At 40.7% G+C, this 22,853-nt stretch overlaps 2 protein-coding genes and 1 non-coding gene across 3 annotated transcripts; all 3 read left to right on the top strand.

The window, feature by feature from the left end:
• The first annotated feature begins 2,138 nt into the window (after positions 1–2,138).
• Positions 2,139–2,209, top strand: Trnag-gcc (transfer RNA glycine (anticodon GCC)). Its single transcript has one exon. It is a non-coding gene; the product is annotated as a tRNA-Gly (tRNA).
• A 1,106-nt stretch (positions 2,210–3,315) lies between these two features.
• Positions 3,316–22,191, top strand: LOC145446205 (lysophospholipase D GDPD1-like). The gene is made up of 8 exons (XM_080324440.1): positions 3,316–3,582; positions 4,204–4,246; positions 17,170–17,305; positions 18,445–18,609; positions 19,702–19,791; positions 20,566–20,702; positions 21,473–21,584; positions 21,950–22,191. Exons 1-8 carry the CDS (start codon positions 3,447–3,449, stop codon positions 22,085–22,087), a joined length of 957 nt encoding a protein of 318 aa, XP_080180566.1. The 5' UTR covers positions 3,316–3,446; the 3' UTR covers positions 22,088–22,191.
• On the top strand, positions 6,031–7,444 carry LOC145446206 (uncharacterized). Its single transcript, XM_080324441.1, has 5 exons — positions 6,031–6,044; positions 6,115–6,276; positions 6,351–6,528; positions 6,891–7,043; positions 7,107–7,444. Exons 3-5 carry the CDS (start codon positions 6,441–6,443, stop codon positions 7,199–7,201), a joined length of 336 nt encoding a protein of 111 aa, XP_080180567.1. The 5' UTR covers positions 6,031–6,044; positions 6,115–6,276; positions 6,351–6,440; the 3' UTR covers positions 7,202–7,444.
• Positions 22,192–22,853: the final 662 nt, after the last annotated feature.

The following is a 22,853-nucleotide window of genomic DNA, read 5'->3' as shown; positions in this document are numbered from 1 at the left end:
ATTGACGATCGTGCGCGTCTCACCAATCTGTTGTGGTACGTGCGAGATCCTAGCGTGAGCGGGAGCGATCTTCTGAGTGGCGACAACTTTTTCCGGGTATCACGAAATAATAGCATGCTTCAACAAAGTAATTAATGACTATTGGCCCGCCCGACGCTCACCGTCGAGAAACTCTTCATCATTGGTTTATTAGCAATTTTATCAGTTCAATACACCACAAAAAATGCGATACAATGAAAAGAAAGGAAGATGTCGAAGCGACTAGGTTGTCTATGGAATCAGACACCCACCTTGGCCTAGGCGATGTAAAGAGGAGGCATGCACACTGAATGAAAGTAAGAAAGATAGTATAGAAAAAGGAAGCGACAAGAAATAGGGCGGCATGTCATGGGAAGCGTGATCGATAGGTCAGTCGTGGTCCGGTAATCTTGAGGATGGGCTGTATTTATTTAGTAGTAATTGCTTGTATTTCGACTTGAATGTGGACATGCTCGTCGACTGCGGAATGGCTGGCGGGATACTGTTCCACACATCAGGTCCGGCATATTTGATAGAGCGATGATCTTTTCGGTCGATCATATGATATTTGGACGGCGTGGACGCGCGTGTGTTGTACTTGTGCGCTTTTGATTCAGAGGTAAAGAAGTCATTGAAATATTTGGGGCAACGACCGCAGTGAAACTGATACGTAAACTTGGCGATTTCTAGTTTCCGCATATCTTCTATGTTTAGGACGCCGAATCTCTTCAGCAGCGACTTATTGGATTGGATTCTGGAAACTGGTAGTTTGTGCTGGTACTTCCATCCACCAGCAAAGTCAAAACTGAGGTCGGGTTGGACAGGCCCATGGCTAGTGTCAGAGAGAATTGAACAATTCCTCTATCGGATAAAACATGTGGACTCCGAACGATATCGCATTGTGCATGTGGATAATTTACATCCTTACGTGGTGATGTTGACTCGCTTCCAGCTCTGGAAGACGATTCAGTCGGTGAGACCGACATCGCTGTGTCGGAAGAGATACCGAGCGTCCTGCCCGGCCGTAGCAGACAAATGCAATTGGTTAAACATGTCCCCGCACACTACCGGTAACAACTTGTCCCCGCACACTACCGGTATTCTTCAAACGATCGCCAATTCATCTTCATATCAACGGCAGCTCCATAACGTCCGCAGCATTCCAATCCAACGTCCTGGCGTGCTCGCCACTGTAACCGCGTGACATAAACATATTAGCTGAAGATGCATAGTTACGTGCCCTCTAAATCTAAGAGTAAACCGCTTCTATCAGCTCTATACCAGTAAATCTGCTAATGTTTATATGCAATGTGCAAGTATCGATATTATTGACTAATTTCGTTCATTATACCTTTGAACTATTTTAGCGCTTCGCGCGGAAGTAACAACTATAACTAGTTTTCAATAACATTTATAAAAGCATTATGTTATGTTATGTTATACATGTATAAGATTCCCCAATCACCCAAAAAGGATAAAAAACCATCGCTATTTACTCTATTTATCCATATGTTTGACGGGAGAGGGGGGTCTTTTACCTCATCAAATGGTGCCCGACCTGGTGCCCGATGTCACAGTTATTTTTCGATGTTCTCTATGCCGCGGCTCTTTCTTGCTCTTTCCATTCCTTGTGAGTGCGTTCCTTCGTTGGGTCTTTTTCTATACTTTTTTGTCGCCGTAAGAACAGCGACGCTGGGAAAGAGGAGCTAATGAGTTATGAAGTGGATATATAATTTTGCTGACCGTCCATACAAGTTGAACCTCATTAATGATTATACTTCAGGTCGATCATTCAAGAATCGCGACGCGAGTGACATTAATGTTTTAGGGTTGACTTCAAAATAAAAATCTATTGAAACAAACATGTTTAAGAAATATCCCTTGTTTAAAACATGTTTCTTAGTTTTTTTGCCATGACTTCAAAAATCTTTAATTCCGACGTCACAGTGGATTGATATTGACAATAGGGTAAATATGGCTATTTGACGAAAAATGCTTCCGATTCCGACTACATCATTATGTGGCATTCTACGGCCGGCAGTCATCATCATCAGAACATCAATTCCTTACCAATGATCTATATCTAACTCGTGTAACGGTTGAACCGGCATCGATTAAGCGCATTGGTGGTTCAGTGGTAGAATTCTCGCCTGCCACGCGGGAGGCCCGGGTTCGATTCCCGGCCAATGCACTTTTGGTGAAGCCGAAATCTTGAAAGATGGCAGCAAATGACTCAAGACAAATGTACTGAAATATGTGTATGTGTATAAAAATTTACTGTGCGGACACATATAACCACGTTGTTGAAAGCGCCAATTACGAGTGTCAATAAACAAACAAACAAAATATATTGGATACGTTGACTAAATCGGGTGCAAATCGTCTGTAGGCTCATATACTGCATGTTTTTTCGAAAGCGTTGTGGAGATCGCGTGGTGGTGAGATTTCCGGCGTCTCAGATTTATCTGGGCTCTTATCTACCACGGTGTCGCCGTTTGAAAAATCAAGAAAAGTCATTTTGTTGCTGTTAATCACGAAGCCTACAGTTATTATTTGCACGAGACAGATGACGATTGCACGATAATTGAGCTAAATTTGAGCTAAAACTTCGTGGGGTACGCGGGGGTCCGAGACGGTCCCAAAGGGGTCCGCGAAGACAAAAAGGTTGAGAACCACTGGTATACGTCGACTATTTCGGGTGAAATTCGTCCGTAGGCTCAGCTACATGTTTTTTCGAAAGTATCTACACAATCATGAAATAATAATAAACGTTTGATAAAAGCACACTTTTTTAAGGCATTTTTTAAACATCGTTTAAAAACATGTTTTAAATGAGGGGTTATAAAACATCATTTTGTTTACAATGCAACCCTAAATTCCATTTGTATTTTGTATGAGTCGGTGTATATGCTGCAACAATATCAAGGACACAAATATATATCCTATTCATCATTATCATCATCATCATCATCATCATCATCAAGGAAGCGACGACTTGTATATTCAATTGATACTCGTCTTGGATTGGTGTAGTCGAACCAATGGTGTAGTCGTTTCAACGGTGTAGTCGTTTCCGCGTCCTCCTATTTCTTCATCATACCGTGTATTGATTTGATAAAAATTTTAATGAAATGATCAAGATGATGAGCCCGATCCGGGGTTTTCCTAACACACTCTGTCGCACTCGCGCCAGCAACCTACAGTATATGATTCATAGGAATAATGATTTCTCTCCTCTCGCATATGTGAATGACTCATCCGGTCACGCCTGATTTACGCTAAATGGTACTCGGCCGCGGTCTCTATAGTGACTTATTCAAAGCAATGAACGAATGGAAGCACCCAGAGATTTAGAGCAACTGGATCAATAGACATTTCTTACTCTGCACCGAGACAAGCATTAGAATAGGATCAGATTATAGGGGCGTATGATGGATGTGATTTGGTGGGTGTTGTTAGTTGTTGGCAGCTACATCTTGACATCAGTTTTCTTTCTGAAGTGTCCGGTGCTGTATAAAAGAAAACGATTACATTTCAAATGTGCACACATTAGTCACCGAGGAGGTAGGTTACCTTGAATTCACTTGTATACTCCGCTCCAATCAGTACAGCCCGAAAATCAGGATCGAACAATGTTACATCGCGCATTATGATCCAGTGGATGTTAGATTGAGAGACCGTATACTAAATACTTGGTAGTTTCGAAATCCCTCTATTGTTTCATAATATTGTGTGCATTGTGTTTGGTGTGTTGTGCAGTGCATATGTCTTGAACGGATGGAGATAACAGTAGGCTACGCTGGTTATGAGTATTATGTCCAATAACCATCGACTGATACAGCGTTCAGTGAAAGTTGCGTTTAGATGTTTTATCAAATGATCACTAGTCACTACTATCCGTCTGACATTACTTCCGGGAAGTCGTTCCTATCATATTCAATGACTTAACCGCCACACGATGATTACAGACACGACATGGGCATTTGAGGATATATACTTCTGCGAATTCTACCTTCGAATTAATGTCATTAAGTCCCACCGAAGGTCTTTTGCCATGTATATTTAGACCTATTGATCACATATAATGTTTTGGAATCTATCAATAGCTGTTATTGATTTATGATGATAGATTGTGTAGACAAGGATGATAAAATTTCTCAATATGACCCGCCTTCTTTCTTCTAGGTGGTGCGGAAAGGTTGGAAAACACACTCGAAGCTTACAGAAAGTATGTCATTGATTTCACGCACTTATTTCGATCGGTTGTGATGTATTAATTATAGATTATATATATATACCGCAAACCTGTCTGCCTTCATTTATCAACTCTTCCCGGAACTAAATGAGGCTTTCACCACGAATTAAATAGTGAAGGTGCATAATGCATATTCACCCAATATTCGTCGAACGATGTTACGCTATGAAAAAAGTAACGATGGGTCACTAGGGGGGCGAGTCACCTAGGTTGCATCGCAGTAGTTCGGAATTTCTTAATACATATCGAATGTACATTCGATAATACAATACCATATATTTATGTGGTTTCGATACTATTGAGTAATGGAAACGGATAGATGCCGAACGCTAATGACGCAACTTTATCTAATTGCGTCTTGTGTATCGCGCTATACATTTTGTGTCTAAAGCGGATTGAACAGCCGATTATACCGATTACGTTATCTTTCATGTCGGTTTTCTTACATGTTTCAGCTGGTTTTCTTATTAGATACCAGGGATATCTATTACTTCCCCGGCCACCTGTTACGCAAACGGTAACCACGTCATCTCCAAAGATGCTAATCAATTGACACCGGTGGTGACGATTGTGTTACGCAATACCCCTAGTAGCGACATCGCATGTTATTTGTCTTAAAATTTGAAAAATAGGTTTGGGGCAAAGTTGGTAACTGGCGAATATACGAAAGAGTAATGCGGGTGGTCGCAGCCCCAATCTATGCGCAGTTACGTATGCACTTTGCAAACTTCGAGTTAACATGGTATTTATTAAATCTTCCGTTTTTATTTCGTGAAGGAATACCAACCTCGTATTACTTTGGTCTGAACAAATAGGCTAAATGATGCTGGTAGTTAAAGCTGGTGTTGAATGGCGTATAAATTTCATGCTTTCATTTACAAGACATGTTATAAAATGTGGATCACGTAATGTTTGAATTATGACGCATGCGAATAAATGCACGTTATACGTTAGGGAGTTTTTGGAGAGTATACCATCACAGAAAGTCGACTAATAGAGTGTACAATGTGATTTTATTATTACTATAGTAATGACCTCACTATCAATCCATCTTTAGTAGTCAATGGTAGTGGAATTAGTCACTGTTGTTAATCCAAATGTAGAGATGAATATGGACAGTGTTTAACAACGCAAACCAGAACTGATTGAAACGAACACATCATTACATAGCAAGAAATCTGCAAAAGTTGTCGATGTGGTGCGTCACATCTATAGTCAATAGAGACTTACACCGAGCCTGTGCCTGTGCTGATCTCATTTTACCGACTTATTCCACGATACATGTGCATTGTGCAGAGTGGCCAGAGTCCTACATTGGTTTTGGCCGAAATGGTCACCACAGTGCTCTACGTCACATAAAATTCTAGATAATCAATCCACTAACGACAATCAGCCTGGCGAAAGTTGGCACTACAAAAATTAAGACCTTAAAGGGCGGTGTACACTGAGAATAAGCTAAGCTAGGCTAAACTAAGCTAAACTATGTGAAGCGAACCTGAGGTTCACACTGGCAGCGTAAATTGTGCTCAGTCAGGCGTCACTGAGATCAGCTGATTGTTCGCGCGCTATCCCCTAACAACAAACATTCCCGGCACGATGTCTATTACGGCTGTGATTTTGCAATCTGCATTAATGGATCCGGAGGTACTGATCGAATTGGTAAGGCAATTCCCAGCGCTGTATTTAAAGTCACACAAATCGTATGGCGACAAAGTGGCTATGCAAACTGCTGGGAACGCGTGAGCCGGGATGTACATTGTACAATTTCCAGGTAATTATAAAAAAAACGAGTACAGTACTTCGAACTACTCACCAATTGCTTTGCTTATTTTTTCTCATAGTTGATGAATGTAAAAGAAATGGAATTATCTCCGTGATAAATATCGACGGGAGAAAAAGAATATGCAAGAACAAACCAGATCTGGTTCGGGAAAGTCAAAATACAGGCCGTGGCAGCTAATGCCAATGTTTGATTTTCTGGATGCAGTTGTTGAAATCCGAAGGTAAATGACTATTAGTTACGGTACTGATTAGATACGATTTCCTATCATGAAATAAATTCATATGTTTATTCCAGCACATATTCAAACGTTGACGAATATTGTAGTGAAGAACAGGATTCCCTGGAGGATACACATAATGCCGTCGATACATTACACATGACCCCATGGATACACAAGATCCTCTAGATACACATGACCCACTAGTTAGTTTGACCCTGACTGAAGTTCTGAATGGCGGTTTGCAGAATCAAGGTTAGTACAACATTCAAATTTCATGTAACATGAAAGACGTTGGTCAAGACCAATGTTCCCTCTAATTTTTGACGAGTCTGCGCACACTCACCAACTCACTGCGCATACCCTTGGACAACAGTACGTAAATACCAAAAAAAGGTCATCACTTCGGATTTTTTGTGTACAACTTAGATTTTCTGTGCGCAGAGACCGTATCAGGATCAGCGATGCGCGTTTGCGCAGCTTGTAGGGAACATTGGTCAGGACTTTAGTTACCAGCAGCTCAGTTCAGTTACAAATATTAATTGTGAACACCCTGTCAAATTGTATTTCGTTATGTATATAGAATAGATGTATATTATGTGCCTATCACTCTACAGGACCATTGCATTCTGGAGATCCAGCACCACCGTTGCCAAGTGATTGCAGCACGCCATTAAGCAAACTGGTTCCAGGAAAGCAAAACAAACAAGACTCACGGTCGTCAGATCGTGAGCGAATCATTCTTTCTGCGATTGAACGCCTTACTGCAGGTAATTATTACAATCCTATTTATGAAAAAAATATCCTGAATGCATCGAGTTTAATTTTTGTAGATGAGAAAGAAGACGAAATTGACTTATTCGCACGCATGCTTGCACCGCTCTTGGAGAAGTATGAATCCAGAGAAAAGGCTGAAAGTGGAAATTGAAATTATGAAAGTAGTTGCAGAAAATAGAAGTGAAGATTAGTTGGAGACATGGAATATGTAGTAGCCTCATCCCTTGCCAGTTTTCATGGTTTTACTGGGATGCGCAAATATAATGTCTGTAAATAACATGCAGTTCCCTTCTTTGACTGTTTACTTATGTTTCAATTGTGATGCACCCATATACTTTGTGTATATTGGCATGCAGTAGCCTTCTTTCCTGTAAATAACATGAACCATTTCTAACCTGTTATTTGTGTCAACCTGCAGAAGGTCTTTACTGTGCAAAAAGGCCCTTACGACTGATCAAGTATTGGTGTCCGGCTTTCAGCTTCAGTGTAAACCAGGGTCCATCACTCGACAAAGGTTAATAGGGATACATTTATTCTACAACACGTAATGTTTTCGTTCAGCTCACAGTATAACAATCAGATAAACTCATATTAGTACGGTCGTGCAGTAGCCTACTTCATAGGAAATACAACATGAAAATGGAGACCAGCATGCATTCTACTAGAGTTGCATAAATGTAGGCAACTTTCCCAATGCCACACATACAGCAACAATTTCGTATATCGTAACAGTGGAATCAAAGTATCTATTTTTTAAAACTTGAAGAAATACAGTTCTTGAAAATTTACAATAATTTTCGGCAATATCTTAACCATGCTAATGTCTGTCTCACTAATTCAAAGTTGATCATGGTGAATATATGTCTGCAAGAAGATGAAAACTTTACTTCAAGTCAATTTTCTCAAAATGTGTTAAATTGACTCTAGTCATTTTGATACCACTGTTCAACATTAATGCGAGAGTGAGAGACAGTAGATACAATTACCAATAGCAAGTTGATATTGCACAGGAGCATACAACAGTGTTTGACAGCAAGACGCCTAAAAACTTCCAACGTGGCAATAGTTTCAATGTTCTCTCATTAAGAACAGACTTCGACAACTTGAAAATTTTCAGCTTCTACAAATTAGATTAGAATTAGATTACCAGCATTTCATTCTATAATTTCATTCGATAATTGTATACTCTTTTTGAGTTGTCTAGATCACAACCAGGAAAAGGCCTTAGCAAATTGGTTTCAAAGGGAATGCTTCATCCGCAATGAAAACATGAGGGAGAGGAGCAACTTCCCCAGGAAGCGGTTTATCTGGGGGTACACTCAATGTCTTTCCCAAAACATGTTTGCCAAAGGCCGAATTCGCAAATATCGAGCTGTCGCATTGAGCACCGTACGCACCAATGTCAACCACTCTGAACTTGTATGAAGCATCAGCAACTGCTAGTAGCACAATACTAAAATATTTCTTATAGTTGAAGAATAATGAGCCAGAGTTGGCTGGTGCTTGCGACATGACATGCTTCTCGTCTATTGATCCGAGGCAATTTGGAAAATGCCATATTCTATTAAATTCTTCAATTCTTCTTCTTCATGATTGTGCCGAAGCTCTTGAACAAGTCGATGATATTCGCCTAAAAATATAATAATACATCAAATGGTTTCTAATCAATGATCTGTTTTTCAATGTAAGCAATAGGAGCGTACAAATTCTTTTTTCAAATTTCATCAGCTTAGTCGTCAAATCGTCACGTTACCAAATTTGACTCAATTCCAACCAGTAGAACCCGAGGTCAGTCAAATTGGAATTTCGTTCATTTTACAAATAATAGTATTTACGGTGACCAATTGCATCACTCGGTCATGACTAAAAATCATGTTCCAGGCAATGTTACCTCTAATTTTTGACGAGTCTGCGCACACTTACCAACTTACTGCGCAGACACTTGGACGACAGTGCGTAACGACTAAAAAAAAGGTCATCACTTCGGATTTTTCGTGTGCAACTTAGATTTTGTGTGCGCAGAGACCATGTCAGCACTGCGCATTTGCGCACGTGCGCAGCTGAGAGGCAACATAGGATTTCCAGGTATGCCTGTAGAGCAATGATTCCCAACCGCGGCCCCCAGTTAGCCTTCTTGCGGCCCCCAGAAAATATTAGGAAATCGAGTTATGACAACAAATAAAATTTATATTCATAAAATACACTTGCTTGGCTTGGAGTCTGGAGTTTTTAATTAGGATTGCAGGAAAGTGAGTAGATTGCTATCGTCACTAGGTAAAGACAGGACCATAACTGCCGCATGTGAAACCCCCAACGGAGCAAAAAATTATTTCGTGAATTAGCATAAATTATAGAGTGTTTTTTCAAAATTATGCATCTTTTTCAAAAATTTTTCACTCTAGGCGTGATTTCATGCTGCCAAATATCGAGATTTTTGGGTAGTCATCCCCAAGAAAAAATGCGTAAAATTTATAAAAATAGGCATTGGGCAAATCGGCGTTGGCCATTACCGCGCCACGACGCACCAAGACATATTAAGTTTTAGGCCATGTAACATGCGACTCCAAGAAGTGGGTCAGAACGATCGGCAGCGAGAAAACCTTGGTCCAACAGGACTGCCCTTATGATGACTGAAGACTTCGTTATATATACAAAATACTTCCTAGGTAATCTGAACCTCACGGGACAGGGAAAAATTATATTCCAGTGAAGAAATAACAATTTGAAATCGTGTGCGTCTTTCAGTTCAGAAGCCTACGTTTGGGCGATTCTATATTTTTGATATAGCAGACAGGAGGTCACGAAATAACTTGTTACGGAATCATACTAACGGGCCCTACAGTTTCCAAGACACCTTACTCGGCTCTACCGGTTAATCTGATTACGTGAGAAGCGAGGACAAGAAATTGATAGCAATATATATGCAATTCCCAATCATATTGACACATTTTATGATCAATTATCGAAAATTTTCGCGCTTCGCTCTGGCCCACTTAACAGTACCATTAGTTTTGTGGCAACAGCGAAAAGGTAACAGGGGTAGGTTTATCATCCTATGGGAGCCCAAGACCCAAGTTTATTTTATTTTTATTTATTATTATTTTTGGGGAGGGGGCTGACGAAGTGCTGTTTCGTACCTGCCAACGGGTATACGCTAGTAGATGTTTAATTATTTTTGAGTAGTCCCACCTTTTTCAAACACACCTCCCTCGGCTCTACATGTAAAACTGATTACGCGAGCAGAGAGAGGATAAAAATTGATCTCAATATATATTCGATTCCCGATCGTATTGACCGATTCAATCTGAATTATAGAAAATTTTCGCGCTTATAGGCGATAAAAGCTGACTCACAAAACTGCCCCGAAAGCAGCATAATTGGTAGTCCTATAGCTCACGACCGAAGCGTCCGAATAATTTAATAGGTCTGGTCATTATCGAAAGCTAGTGTTGCAATGAATCCAAAAATACGAATTGAAATCTCGCCAGCGCAATAAAACTACTCCTAAATAGCCACCAAGGGTCGATTGTTCTGAGCACTGGGAGCGCAGCAGCACAATGACCATAACAATAACGATTGATCAGAATACTGCCGATTTTCATATATTGATGACTATTTTGGGTATGTTTCATTGCCCTGGTATTGGTGCGACCCCGACCGACTCTGAAATTCTAAATTTGGCCCTGACACCGAAAAAGGTTGGGAACCACTGCGGTAGAGGTAGGGATGTCTTTCCTATTTGTTTTGATCTTGACAAGGGCCTATGGTGGTGTTTGGATGGAGACATCGCCAATAAGCAAAAAAAAGATACGGCACGGATTAGCAGGAAATTGGTCCACCTCATTGAAATAGCCAAGTGGAAAGGATAGTGAGATAATTGAGAATTGGCTATGCCATTGAATAGTATTTATGAGTTGAAAAAAGCATTTATGGTACTTCACATAAGTGCTGAGCAGTGGTTCTCAAATTTTCACCTAGTGGACCGATAAAATTTTATAAGGTATTTGGCGGGCCGGTGAAACTTCAAAAATTGAAATCAGCCAAAAATGATATCGCTTTTTGCACGGATGGTTCTAGAGCAGGGTCGTCAAACATACGACCCGCGAGTCGCATCTGGCCTGTCAGACAACTTTTTCCAGCACACGAACCGATTCTGAGTAGGTTAAAATTGGTACTGGGAAATACTTCATTTCATAAGAGTAATATAAAGCATTAGTGGTCTACCTACCTAAAGTTTCTCTTTTCTTCAATATTGGGTCAACCCTCAATCTTTTCTTTTCTTCAGTTTCAGTCAAAAGTAGCAAAGTCAACGCCAAGGAGTCGTTTTTTCTTTCCGTCTCTACTCATCAATACCGGCATCGCGATATACTGATTCGACTACGACCGCGAGTCCGAGTTGCCGCCGCTGTGCGCTTCCCTACGCCACGAAAAAAACGCTCGGAGATCGATTTTCGAGCGCAGTGAGGCGAAGCGTTAAGGGATCGCCAGACAGGACGCCTATTGCCGAAAACCTAACCTATAGCCGAAGCGCATCGGTTTTCGGCTATCGGCAGGCTTTCGGCTTTCCGCTTCATTGGTGTGTATCGGTCCGCGTTTTCGCGGGCCGAACAAAATATGGTTGCGATCAAAACATTGTTGACTGATTGGAAATGGACGCGGAAGGAGCATTGGAAATGGACGTGGAGTTGGAGGACGGTGACATTGAGTCGTTATTGGCAGTGTTGCTCGTGCAGCAAAATATCTGCTCCGCATTGGCTCTGCTAGTTTCGTCTGAAAGGTATGATTTGGTGATTCGGCAAAGTCGTGTACCATACATGTTCAGTTCAAGCATATGGTATATATTACAGGGAATGGGTTCGCCCAATTTTTCGAAACAGAGACGAAATGGGGGAGTACAACTTAGTTAGAGAAATGCACAACGATCCGGAAATGTTTCATGAATATTTTCGCATGGATTTCAACACCTTCTATGAGCTGCTGGAAAAACTGAAGCCAGAAATAACGAAGCAGGATACCAATTGGAGGAAAGCTATTTCAGCTGACATAAGACTGGCAATTGCATTGAGGTAAAGTTTGAAATATATTTTAAGAAGCCGTCATCAGGCTTAGTATATCTTGCTTTAGGTACTTAGCAACTGGGGATTCTCGAAAGTCAATTTCCAAGAGTTTTCGTGTTGGACATTCGACAGTTGGAGTGATAATTGAGGAGACATGTGAGGCGATATGGACCATACCAATGCCTGAGGTTTTAAAGTCACCAGCATCACCAGAGGAGTGGCAAAGAATATCAAAGGGATTCCAAGAGAAGTGGGATTTTCCAATGTGCCTTGGTGCCATTGATGGAAAACATATTACCATTGAGGCCCCTGCCAAGTCGGGATCAGAATTTTATAACTACAAGGGAAATTATAGTATTGTGCTTCTCGCTGCATGTGACTCACAGCTTTGCTTCACTCTGGTAGACATAGGTGATTCGGGGAGACATAGTGATGGTGGGGTATTTTCGAATTCGACCTTCGGAAGTAAGTTCATGAATGGTCAACTAAATGTGCCTGATGATGGCTGCCTACCTGGGACAGATGTACGTGTTCCCTACGTCATGGTTGGAGATGCGGCATTTCCATAACGCAGGAATCTGATGAGACCCTATCCCGGCAAATAATTGCCATCGCACAAATCTATTTTCAATTACCGATTATCACGTGCACGGCGTGTCATTGAAAACGCATTTGGTGTGATGGCAGCGCGGTGGAGAGTGTTCCGGGGCACCATTACTGCCGAGCCGAAACTTGCCACTGACATTACCAAAGCTGCATGTTGTTTGCACAACTTCTTGCAGCTAAGATCCTCGTGCACACTCTCAAACCTTGGCATCGCACCAGCCACTTCAAGTGATTTTGGAGGCCCTACAACCACTTCTCAAACCGGGACCACGTATCGAACTGGGAGACCGGGGTCCAATATGTACAGCAACGAAGCAAAGGAGGTGAGGGAGAAATTTACCAATTACTTTATGAGCAATATTGGCAGAGTTGCGTGGCAAGAAGCAGTGGTAAATCGCGTGTGAGCTCATCAACTCTGGTGGACCACAAATCTGCTTTGGATATTCTGGGACCCCAAATCTGCTTTTGAATATATTGCTAGACGAAATGACACTATCCGATGTACATTTAATTGTTAACCACTGTTCCAAAACATAAATATTCTTTCATTCACATCACTGGAACAGTTTTTATTAAAGAAAATATGAAAATTGCTTGTGTGAACATAGTGTTAAGCAGTGTAATAGTTTGACAGCAGGGTATAACGAAACACATACAACTAAGTACAGAATATCACAGATCAAGAACGAGAACTAGGGGCAAGTTACCGCATAAGAAAGGTAGAACCACAGCGAAAGACATGAAAAATGTCAAAAGCAAAAAATGCAGTGAAGAGAATTTAGCATGTATCAACACAGAGGTAAACAACAATGTCAAAAACATACAGCCAGACTTGTGCAATCTACCAATTTAGTTAATTGACGTGGTGACTAAGTTACGGATTTCGAAAACTGAGTAAGTCCTAGTTCTAATTGCAGATTTTGAAAATTGAATCGTTCTAGTTTCCGATTTTCAAAAGCGAGTAGTTATAGTTCCAGTTGCACATATCCAGTCGTCACACAACATACATCATTCTGTATCCTGTGTATCAATAACTTGTGTCTCGAGTGAAGACATCTGCTCACCCATGAATTGCATAATACAGCTCATTGTAGAAATAGCTTTGACTGGTGGCAATTTCTCCAGCATCTTTGCAACCATGCTGCCAAAGTGGGCATATTCGTTTCTTGGACGGTTTGCAAGATGAGCAGTAAAGTCATTCATTGATTTAACGTTTTGGCTCATGAAGTCGGATATGGCGGCCTGCATATGAAAAATATAAGAATATCACCACTTTCAATAACTTTACTTGTACTATAAGCAGGGCTCTGGAGCCGGAGCCATGCATTTTTACCGGAGCTGGAGCCGGGGCTCTACATTTACTAAAAATGTGACTGGATCCTGAATTCGCTAATGCGCCGGAACTGATATTCTAGTCATCAACATCCCAAGTGTCGCAGCCAGACTAATCATATTTTTGGTTGGCCTTGCAAGTTCACAATCTGAGCAATTCAATTTCGATAATATAATGGGAAATTAGCTTGCGGGCCCGCAGGCCGCGGGTTGCCCACCCCTGATATAGACAGACACCTTCGACAGTTTTCAGAGCCGATGAACTCGGCACTTGGTGAATTCGGCCGCACAAACTCGGCACTTGGTGAATTCGGCCCTCGGGAAATTTTGTAATGAAGTGTATTAACAGCTAATAATATGAATTATTAAACTAATAACAGCATTATCAAGTGATTCGTCAATCTTGTAAGGAGGTCAGGGCATCCGTAGATCACGCAGTCACGGCGTGATTAGATCACGGATTGTATAGCCGCATATACCGACCACACGCGGTCTGCTTGGAATCGATGACGCGAGTGACGGGCCTGTGTCGTGTAAGTTTTGAGAAGATGGATCTTGTCGTTGTATGTGTGATCGGAGCTGTGGAAGATCAAGCGGCGCTTCTTCGTTTAGTGATCACGACAAGCCAGTGTTCCTCATCAACAAATGTTTTGCATGATCACGTCAAAATAAATTATTTTTTGCCTTTGGAGAGACGATTCCACTCTGGGGTTAGGGCGTCTCGACAAAAGGGTTGAAGGGTCCCAAGATTACGAGATCTACCGCCAGCCACGACACGTTTAAATTTCCTTTTTGATACTGTTCATTCATATTAAATGCATTTCTAAAGCGTAGGTGTTCTAGTGCCAATTCCTCCAAGGGCCGAGTTCACCAAGTGAAGAGCGTCGCGTTATTTCCCGACGTTACGCAATCTGTGATCTAATCACGCCGTGACTGTGTGATCTACCCATGCCCTGACCCCCGTACAACATTGACAACCACTCAAAGTGCCAAGTTCACCAGCAAACAGTCCAGTAACCAATCCTTGTGACCGGTACCGCTACGAGATCTACCACGGCCGAATTCACCAAGTGCCGAGTTTGTGCGACCGAATTCACCAAGTGCCGAGTTCACTGGAAATCACTTCAAAAATGGCCGAATTGTCAATTCGACTGACCTCAGTTTCTCTGGTTGGAATTGAGTGTGCAACGTACTTTTTTTAGGTAAACTCACAATTTGACAACTAAACCGATGAAATTTGAATAAAAAAAGGTTGTTTTTTTGACACCCCTAGTGCACATGCATATCAAGAGCAGTGGGTGTAGGTCGACAAATAGGACATTGCATAGACAATAGGATCAGTCTAGACTTCCCGGGGTGATACCACTGCATCCTCCGTTATGCATTGTTTACACAAATGGTAGGGGTGAGGAGGCCAAGATGAGACGTGCAATATTTTCAGAACAATTTTCTGATGGACAGATTCCTTCAACTATGTTGTTCCCACAATGTCATTCTACAGTCCTACCATATTAACAAAGCAAACAGATTTGAGGTTGGGCAGAAAACAACATTACTGGAGCTGGGGTGGAGTGCAATATTTGCGGTGCAAAAATGCACTTACCTCTGAAAAGTAAGACATTGCGACAAATTAGGGAAAATACTTGAGGAATTTTTATGGTCGACTGACATCTTTAAATTGAAAAGTTTTCGCAAACGGTAAACTATCTCCTTACCAGTATTTATATTTTTCCACAAACTTCAACAAAATGTCTCTAAACAGCAAAATGATTGTATCAGTAGGTTATTGGCAATTTGGCAATTAAAATGAATTTACACAGTAGGATATTTCATGCCCGGCGATTATTCTGATGTGAGTAATGAGGATTTAGTAGTTGCGGAGCAAAACTGCCTCGTGATTTCCCTAATTTAAAAAATTTGAAATTCGTATATCAATCATTTTAAAAATTTAGAGGTCTCACGTCTCGCAGACCCCCTAAAATTGCTATGCAGACCCCCGGTTGAGAACCACTGGGGCTATACCATACCATACACTCATAACCATAAACTCGTCATGCTTACCTGTTGTATCGTATTTAGCGAGTTTTTCGCTGATCTTTATCCAAATATTATCTTTTCGTATTGTATCCAAAAATTTCGTATGTGTAGAGTCATAGAGCACCGGGTAGTCCCGGACGCTCTCGATCAGTTCCTCATTAAAATTCATATCAAATGCACAGCATAAATAGGCCTGTCACTGCATACAAGAAAATATGAGTAAAAACAACAGGGCCCCTTCCATCAGAAGAACTGAGCCCCAACATATTATATCTACCGATCTATCTATCTATATCTATATCTATCTATCTGCATGTATATCAATGATTCAAAATACCAACATATCTGGTGCCATGATTGCCGACCATCTCATATTGTTCTCATCAAGTATACAGTGCAGTAAACAATATTGGCACTGTACTCTACTACAATTGAAGTAAATTAGTACTGTTACTTCAAACAACAACGCCACTGCCACCGCATCTCTTCTCCCTGCGATTCACAACACTCAACAAAACATAGCCCAGCAAGCCAAATGCGACTGAAGCACACGGTGAACGACCAGCCGTGAGCGCCGATAGCCGATAAAGTTAAAAACATTTTAACTCGATAGGCGCCCGTACGCTTTCGGCCAGGCTCGCGAAAAACGAGAGAACGCTTCTTCGTACGCGACCTGTCTGTATCGCATAGGTTTTCGGCTATTGGCTAGGTTTCCGGCTATAGGCTAGGTTTTCGGCAATCGGCGTCCTGTCTGGCGATCCCTTAATGAAGCGTATTGAGGCGTAATGAGGCGCTCCAAATTATAATAAACAAACAGAGCCTTCGCCTTCAATGTAAACTAGTGTCCATCACCCTTTAACCTGAGAAGTATTCTTTTAGCGCTGCGAGATCGTAACGCCTTTGTTGTAACATGAGACGCACCCCTACTGCGAGCATCCAGTTTGAATATAAGTAGTTCGCTCCTGACAGGCGCCTATCGCATATCGAATCATATTGCAAAATCGCAATATTGTGATGTTGGGGTGTGAGGGAACTGATTACTATCGCAACACCAACAGCAACGGTGACACACACCTCTATTTTTCAGCGCAGTGAAATGCGGAACTCAAATGCTAGAACTCGACGTCCACCTAACTGCAGATGATGTGGTAGTCGTGTCGCATGATGATGATCTTACCCGCACCACGGGCGAGAGTGTATGCATTAAAAACTCTTTTTATAAGGTAATTCTATGACTTTATTATCGGCACGTGGGGGTTTAGGTAAACGACATTACCGTTATAGTATCCCATACGTTTGTATCTGCTAATGCGGTTGAAATGTATAGTTATACACTTAGTTCCTCTGAAACTATATGTTATTCGTCGTAGTGATGCAGGACAATAGATTCACTGACACTTTGTACTTCGTAGTCTGTCGCTTGTCATTACAATTTTCTAAAATATAAATTTGTCGTACTGACGCATTTGCGTCATTTGCCTTTGCCGGATTTTGGTGTCCATATTTTGTACTATTGTATCAAGAAACTCATGAACATAACAACAAAATTAAGTAGCATATACGGATAAGTATACTAATTAGGCAATAACAAAATACTTATTGATGGAATTCATTCGTTTTTAATTCGAGTCCCATTGTATTTTCACAACCTCCGCATCATATACTGCCACTGCCATTTCCAAGAATCCCGCAACATCGCACATTCCTTTTTATGAGAATGGGGAGTGCAGCCAGGTATCGCCATAAATCAATGAAGACTATCTCGGGTATTTATTCCGGTTGAACGCGGTCGAAAGTGCAACGCATATATATCATACGCGGTTACCAATATCTCTGCAAGATTAGAAAGTCTTGGCTTTCTCTAATGTGGGTGAATTATTATAAGAGTAGGCGTAATGGCAATACGCGCACTTCGAACAAATTCGAGTACAGTATTCGTATAATTCGCGGCTTGCTGCTCTGGGATATTTCGGTTATTTACAGCTGAACCCTAGCAACTCATATTGTTACCATTATTACGTCATTTTTCAACAGCGATAAGTACAGTATCCTAAATAGGAAATTGTTATCGTTTGATTTTGTTCGCGCGCCCGCGTCTGTGCGGTTCATGCCTGGCTTTCCAGATGTGGTAGAAGTAGGCTACTTCGTTATTGACCACCTCTGCACTTTCCTATGCCGTGCTTTGTTAAACTCGAACTCAGCGGCCAAAATGCGACGGACCCTATTGTATGTGACTTGAGAATGGCTATAAAAGACATGATTTAAATTACTTTCAAATTAATCGCTGTGTCATTCCCATTGATATTCCCCGAAAGTAACCGATTTCATGACAGTCCAGAAATGTCGTGTTGCCGTTCTACAGGATCTTCCGCCTCTTTTGAACTCGATACCGGTCGTGGAAGGGGTTACCTGCTCCAGAAGTGGGTCTCCTCTTCGGATTTGCACGCTGGAGGAGGTGTTTGAAGAGTTTCAAGGAGTGCCGATGCATATCGATGTGAAAACATTCAACAGATACCTGATTGAGAAGGCATGTGATGGGTAATTGTGATGTCAAGTTGTAGCATTGCGAATGTAAAAAGTTTCACGTGCAATTGGATCTGAATTCGAGAATATATTTTTTCGAGACTGTCCCATTTATTTATTGATTGATTGATTGATAACGATTTCATTCATTCATGTCTCACGCGCTCACGTTTCTATTGATGTTATTCATCAACCCAACATCGTTGCGTCATAATTCGCCATTTGGTTTTGAAATCAACTTTGTTTATTTACGTTATCGCGCAGGAAACTCTTGATAAGAGGCACGTTATTGTGAACGTCTTTTTGACAGCTTTTTTGAAATTATATACCTCTATTCAGTTATTCATTACTTAAGGAATATGAATACATCGAATTCTTAGAATCTCAGCATTTTCACGCAAATTTGAACAAATTTATCGCCTTTTCAGCCACGGCAGCACCGTGTTCAATTTACATGTGCCTGACATTTATGGGGACGTCTATACCGCAACAAACCGGCTCCGACGCGATATTAATCATTTCATAAATATTTAATAACGGATTGTAAGCCTCACATTTCCTTGTAAGGCTGTACCCTATCCTCTGTAAGTGAAAGGTATATCGACCGAAATCAATTATTTCTCCCAATATTGCCCCAGCGTCAATATTCGAACTACTCTTTAGCGGTTTCTTGCTGCGATATCAGCGAAGTGCGGCGGCTACGAGTAATTCCCGCGAGGCACTCATTTTAATTGATAAGGCAATGGTTTCTTTACGTGGAGAGATCGATCAGAATCTTCGACGCTGGTTGCCATCTGGCAATCTGCTTATGTATGTCAAAGGCGGCCAACCGAAATTTAGTTACAATTTGTAACAACTACGTCATCGATGTCAAGCTTAGCGATACTATTGCGTGAATCCGCTCAACGCATGGATCTATGGTAGTGGTGCATAATCGCTATATACTGTGGATCATTACCCCCTTCTCATCTTTTACCGCGTACCACCGGACCCTTATAATGGAGGTGCTAGCATTTTTGCGTGCCGATGATATCATGTCTTATTATTTGACGTATTCTTTTATAATTAATTTTCTTATCCGTATTTACGTTTTCAGACTAATGCACTGATAAAAAAGTACAACCGCGAAAGCATCACCCCTTGGGGCACTTTCTCCGACGAAACAACCGCTGCACTGCACGAATCGGTGAGTGTATGAACGAAATGATTCGCCTTTGCAATTTCATAGCATCGTAATTTCATATCGCCGAAATATGCATTCGCTGCCAAATTTTCATTCTGTAGAATCTGATATTATTTTGACTTGAATGTGGACAACTGGACATGGTTGTCGACCACTGTTTCACGTCACAGTACTTCTACTTAAGCGATGCGTTCTCTTGTAGTTCCTGCTGAACATAATGGTAATTGGACAATATGGACAAGGACGAGCGTGTGTCGTATTGTAATTGTGCATATGTTGTACGTATGAGTAAGAAACAATCTTGGCCCCCTAATATTTTGCAGACCATCGTGTTTCCGCTTCACGATAGACACGCGACGTCATTTTATTATTGAATAAATACTTGCTCCTGGCTGTCCCTGAATCTTAGTTTTTAAAATGTTACATGTACTGATCTCATCGGGATAGTTGCGGAATGCACAACGTCTCAAATGGACTATCGTTATTTTGTCAAGCGTTTTTGAATAGTAATGTTTCGTAGCATTTCCAGTCACAAATCCCGTGTATTTTTCGTGATGAGAGTTGAATATCATTTAGGCAGGGGCAAAGTACAGGGAGCGCAAAATTAGTTGACCATTATATTTATGTCACAAACAATAAACGTAATAATGATTTAAAATCCGTACAATTATAAAATGTCTTTTTAGTTTTCACCGCTCTGCTTAGTAGGCCTACACGGGTCCCAATTTTGAGAAAATATGCTTTTATAGTTTATAAAGTACATGGTTCTTTTTACAGAATCCATTGGTGCCTCTTGCGTTCTCCACTAGGCGAGTCATATTCGTCATTTGCACATTCTGGTTCGGGCTGCTGCCATTACTGCCTATTAGAGAATCATCTTTCGCAATACCAATGGCGAAAGCCGTAAGAAAGGGGTGAGAAGATGCGGTAAATTCTGCATTGTTTTGCTGGGCCTATTATTAGCCTTGGTGGTGCATTTCTTAAGTCAATTGCTACTCCCTTTACATCATCTGGAAGAGCTATCCTCGCATTGATCAATGTGATCAATTTTTGGATTATCAGTTTCAGTTGCGTGCCTAGGGTTGTGTTTAAAACAAAAATAAATTTAAAACAAACATGTGTAAAACAAGGCCCTTGTTTAAAACATGTTTTTTTTTATTGTTTTTTTCTAAGCCATGACGTCACGCGTATTAAATTGTGACGTCATAGTGAATCGATATTCACAATTGAAAATATAGGGTAAATATAGTTCCTTTGACGAAATAGGCTTCCAACCCCTGTCATATTCGGACCAAAAATATTTTTAACCAGGACTACATCGTCTTGCAGCATTTTTTACGGTCGGCGGTCATCATCATCAGAACATTTATTCCGTACCAACGATCTATATAGACGTACTGTAGTTGTTGAAACGACTATTCCAAGAGTTACAACCATCGGCTATATCGGGTGGTAATCGTCGTCCATATAGGCTCAGGCTCATACAACATGTTTTCGGAAAGTATTTACACAATTATGGCATAATTATATAAATTGAAACAAACACAATTTTTTTTAAAGGCATTTGTTTAAAACAGTGTTTAAAGCATGTTTCAAACAAAGTGTTTTAAACAACCATTTGTTTTAAATGCAAACCTATGCGCCCCTATTTGTGACCCGGACATAATGAATATATTCAATGCAGGTTGCCGTCTTCCTATCTCAAGTCGTTGAAAGTTAGGATTTTTCTTTTCTTCATGGACTTATTGCTGCTCCGTAAAAGCTTGATCAAGCACCTTACAGACCGAGGGATCAACGTAAGTCTCAGTTCATATCGCTGAATTTCAAATATTGTAGCGTATCAAAGATTCAGACCTGCTGATTTTGGTGATATACAAACGCCGTACAAGTTATGTTGTGTTTATACTACTCGCTACATCAAAGCAAAGAAATGCAGAACACTGCGAATACTTTTAAATCAAGTGATTGAATCAACTCACAGCCATTGTGCAATTAAAATTTCGTGATTGAAAATGCTACTTGTATTTTGATATAATAGTAATACTATACTAACTATTACATCACTAAAAAAATTTGACTTGCTTCATAGGTCTCGTTTAGAGTGCGCTATTGCGTGTACCCAGCCATATGTCAGCCGACTTTTGATATGGTATCAATTCAGGTATACCTCTGGGTGGTCAACGAAGAGGAACATTTCAGAGAAGCCTTCGAATTGGGGGTGACTGGTGTGATGACGGATTATCCCAAACGGCTTGGGAAATTTCTAGAAGCGAACCCCAAGTATAGGACCGAATTTTAACGTCATCGAATTGCTCGCGCTGCAGAAATATTCATTTTGACATCTTATTTATATCGTGGCTGTCGCGATTTTTCTGTACCTTTCATATACACAGTTTTCGATGATTCGATCTAGGATGCGTACGGGTCTAAGTACCTGACATCAATTAATGACTTTACCACTGCCGTATAATTGATCGTTAGCTATACATACGTGACTTAAGTTACACCATAATTTATAGTTATAGGCCTAGGTATAATTCAACACTTCCCAAACTTGTGCACTAGGGCTGTTCAAAAATAACTTTTTCTTCCGGATTCTAGCCATTCAATGATTAAATCGTCAGGTTACCTTAAAAAACGCTGCACACCAAATTTGGTTCAATTCTAACAAGTATAGGGCTCCGCGGATCCAATTAAAATTTTTAATTTATACAGGAAAATTGAAAAAAAAAATTTTTCAAATTTTTCTGTCAACCCCATGAAATTGTTGAGCTGTCTTCAGAGACGATGCAAATAAAATTTGACTCAATTCGGTCTAGTAGAAGTGGAGTTATTGGAGTTTTTCGTTGATAATTCTCCAATTATCCTTGATTGGTGGATAATCCGAGAATTATCAACGAAAAACTCAAATAACTCCGTTTCTACTGGTTGGAATTGACTCAAATTTCATTTGCATGGTCTTTGAAGACATCTCAACATTTTCATGGGGTTGAGAGAAAAATTTGAATTTTTTTTTTTTTAATTTTACGTATTAAATTAAAAATTTTAATTGGCTCTGCGGACGC

The sequence above is a fragment of the Botryllus schlosseri genome, chromosome 9 (assembly GCF_051294905.1).
Source record: "Botryllus schlosseri isolate E-star chromosome 9, Bs_hap1, whole genome shotgun sequence".
Taxonomy (NCBI): domain Eukaryota; kingdom Metazoa; phylum Chordata; class Ascidiacea; order Stolidobranchia; family Styelidae; genus Botryllus; species Botryllus schlosseri.
Note: the sequence above shows the minus strand (reverse complement) of the source record. Positions and strands in the feature narration are given on the sequence as shown.

Bases quoted from the DNA above. Each gene is read 5' to 3' on its own strand.
- LOC145446205 (XM_080324440.1), top strand. From the start codon at position 3,447: ATGATGGATGTGATTTGGTGGGTGTTGTTAGTTGTTGGCAGCTACATC. The intron at 17,306-18,444 runs GTAATTCTATGA...GCCGTTCTACAG, and splicing joins TTAAAAACTCTTTTTATAAG to GATCTTCCGCCTCTTTTGAA. The intron at 20,703-21,472 runs GTGAGAAGATGC...TATTCAATGCAG, and splicing joins GCGAAAGCCGTAAGAAAGGG to GTTGCCGTCTTCCTATCTCA.
- LOC145446206 (XM_080324441.1), top strand. From the start codon at position 6,441: ATGGATACACAAGATCCTCTAGATACACATGACCCACTAGTTAGTTTG. The intron at 6,529-6,890 runs GTTAGTACAACA...ATCACTCTACAG, and splicing joins TGGCGGTTTGCAGAATCAAG to GACCATTGCATTCTGGAGAT. The intron at 7,044-7,106 runs GTAATTATTACA...TAATTTTTGTAG, and splicing joins GATTGAACGCCTTACTGCAG to ATGAGAAAGAAGACGAAATT.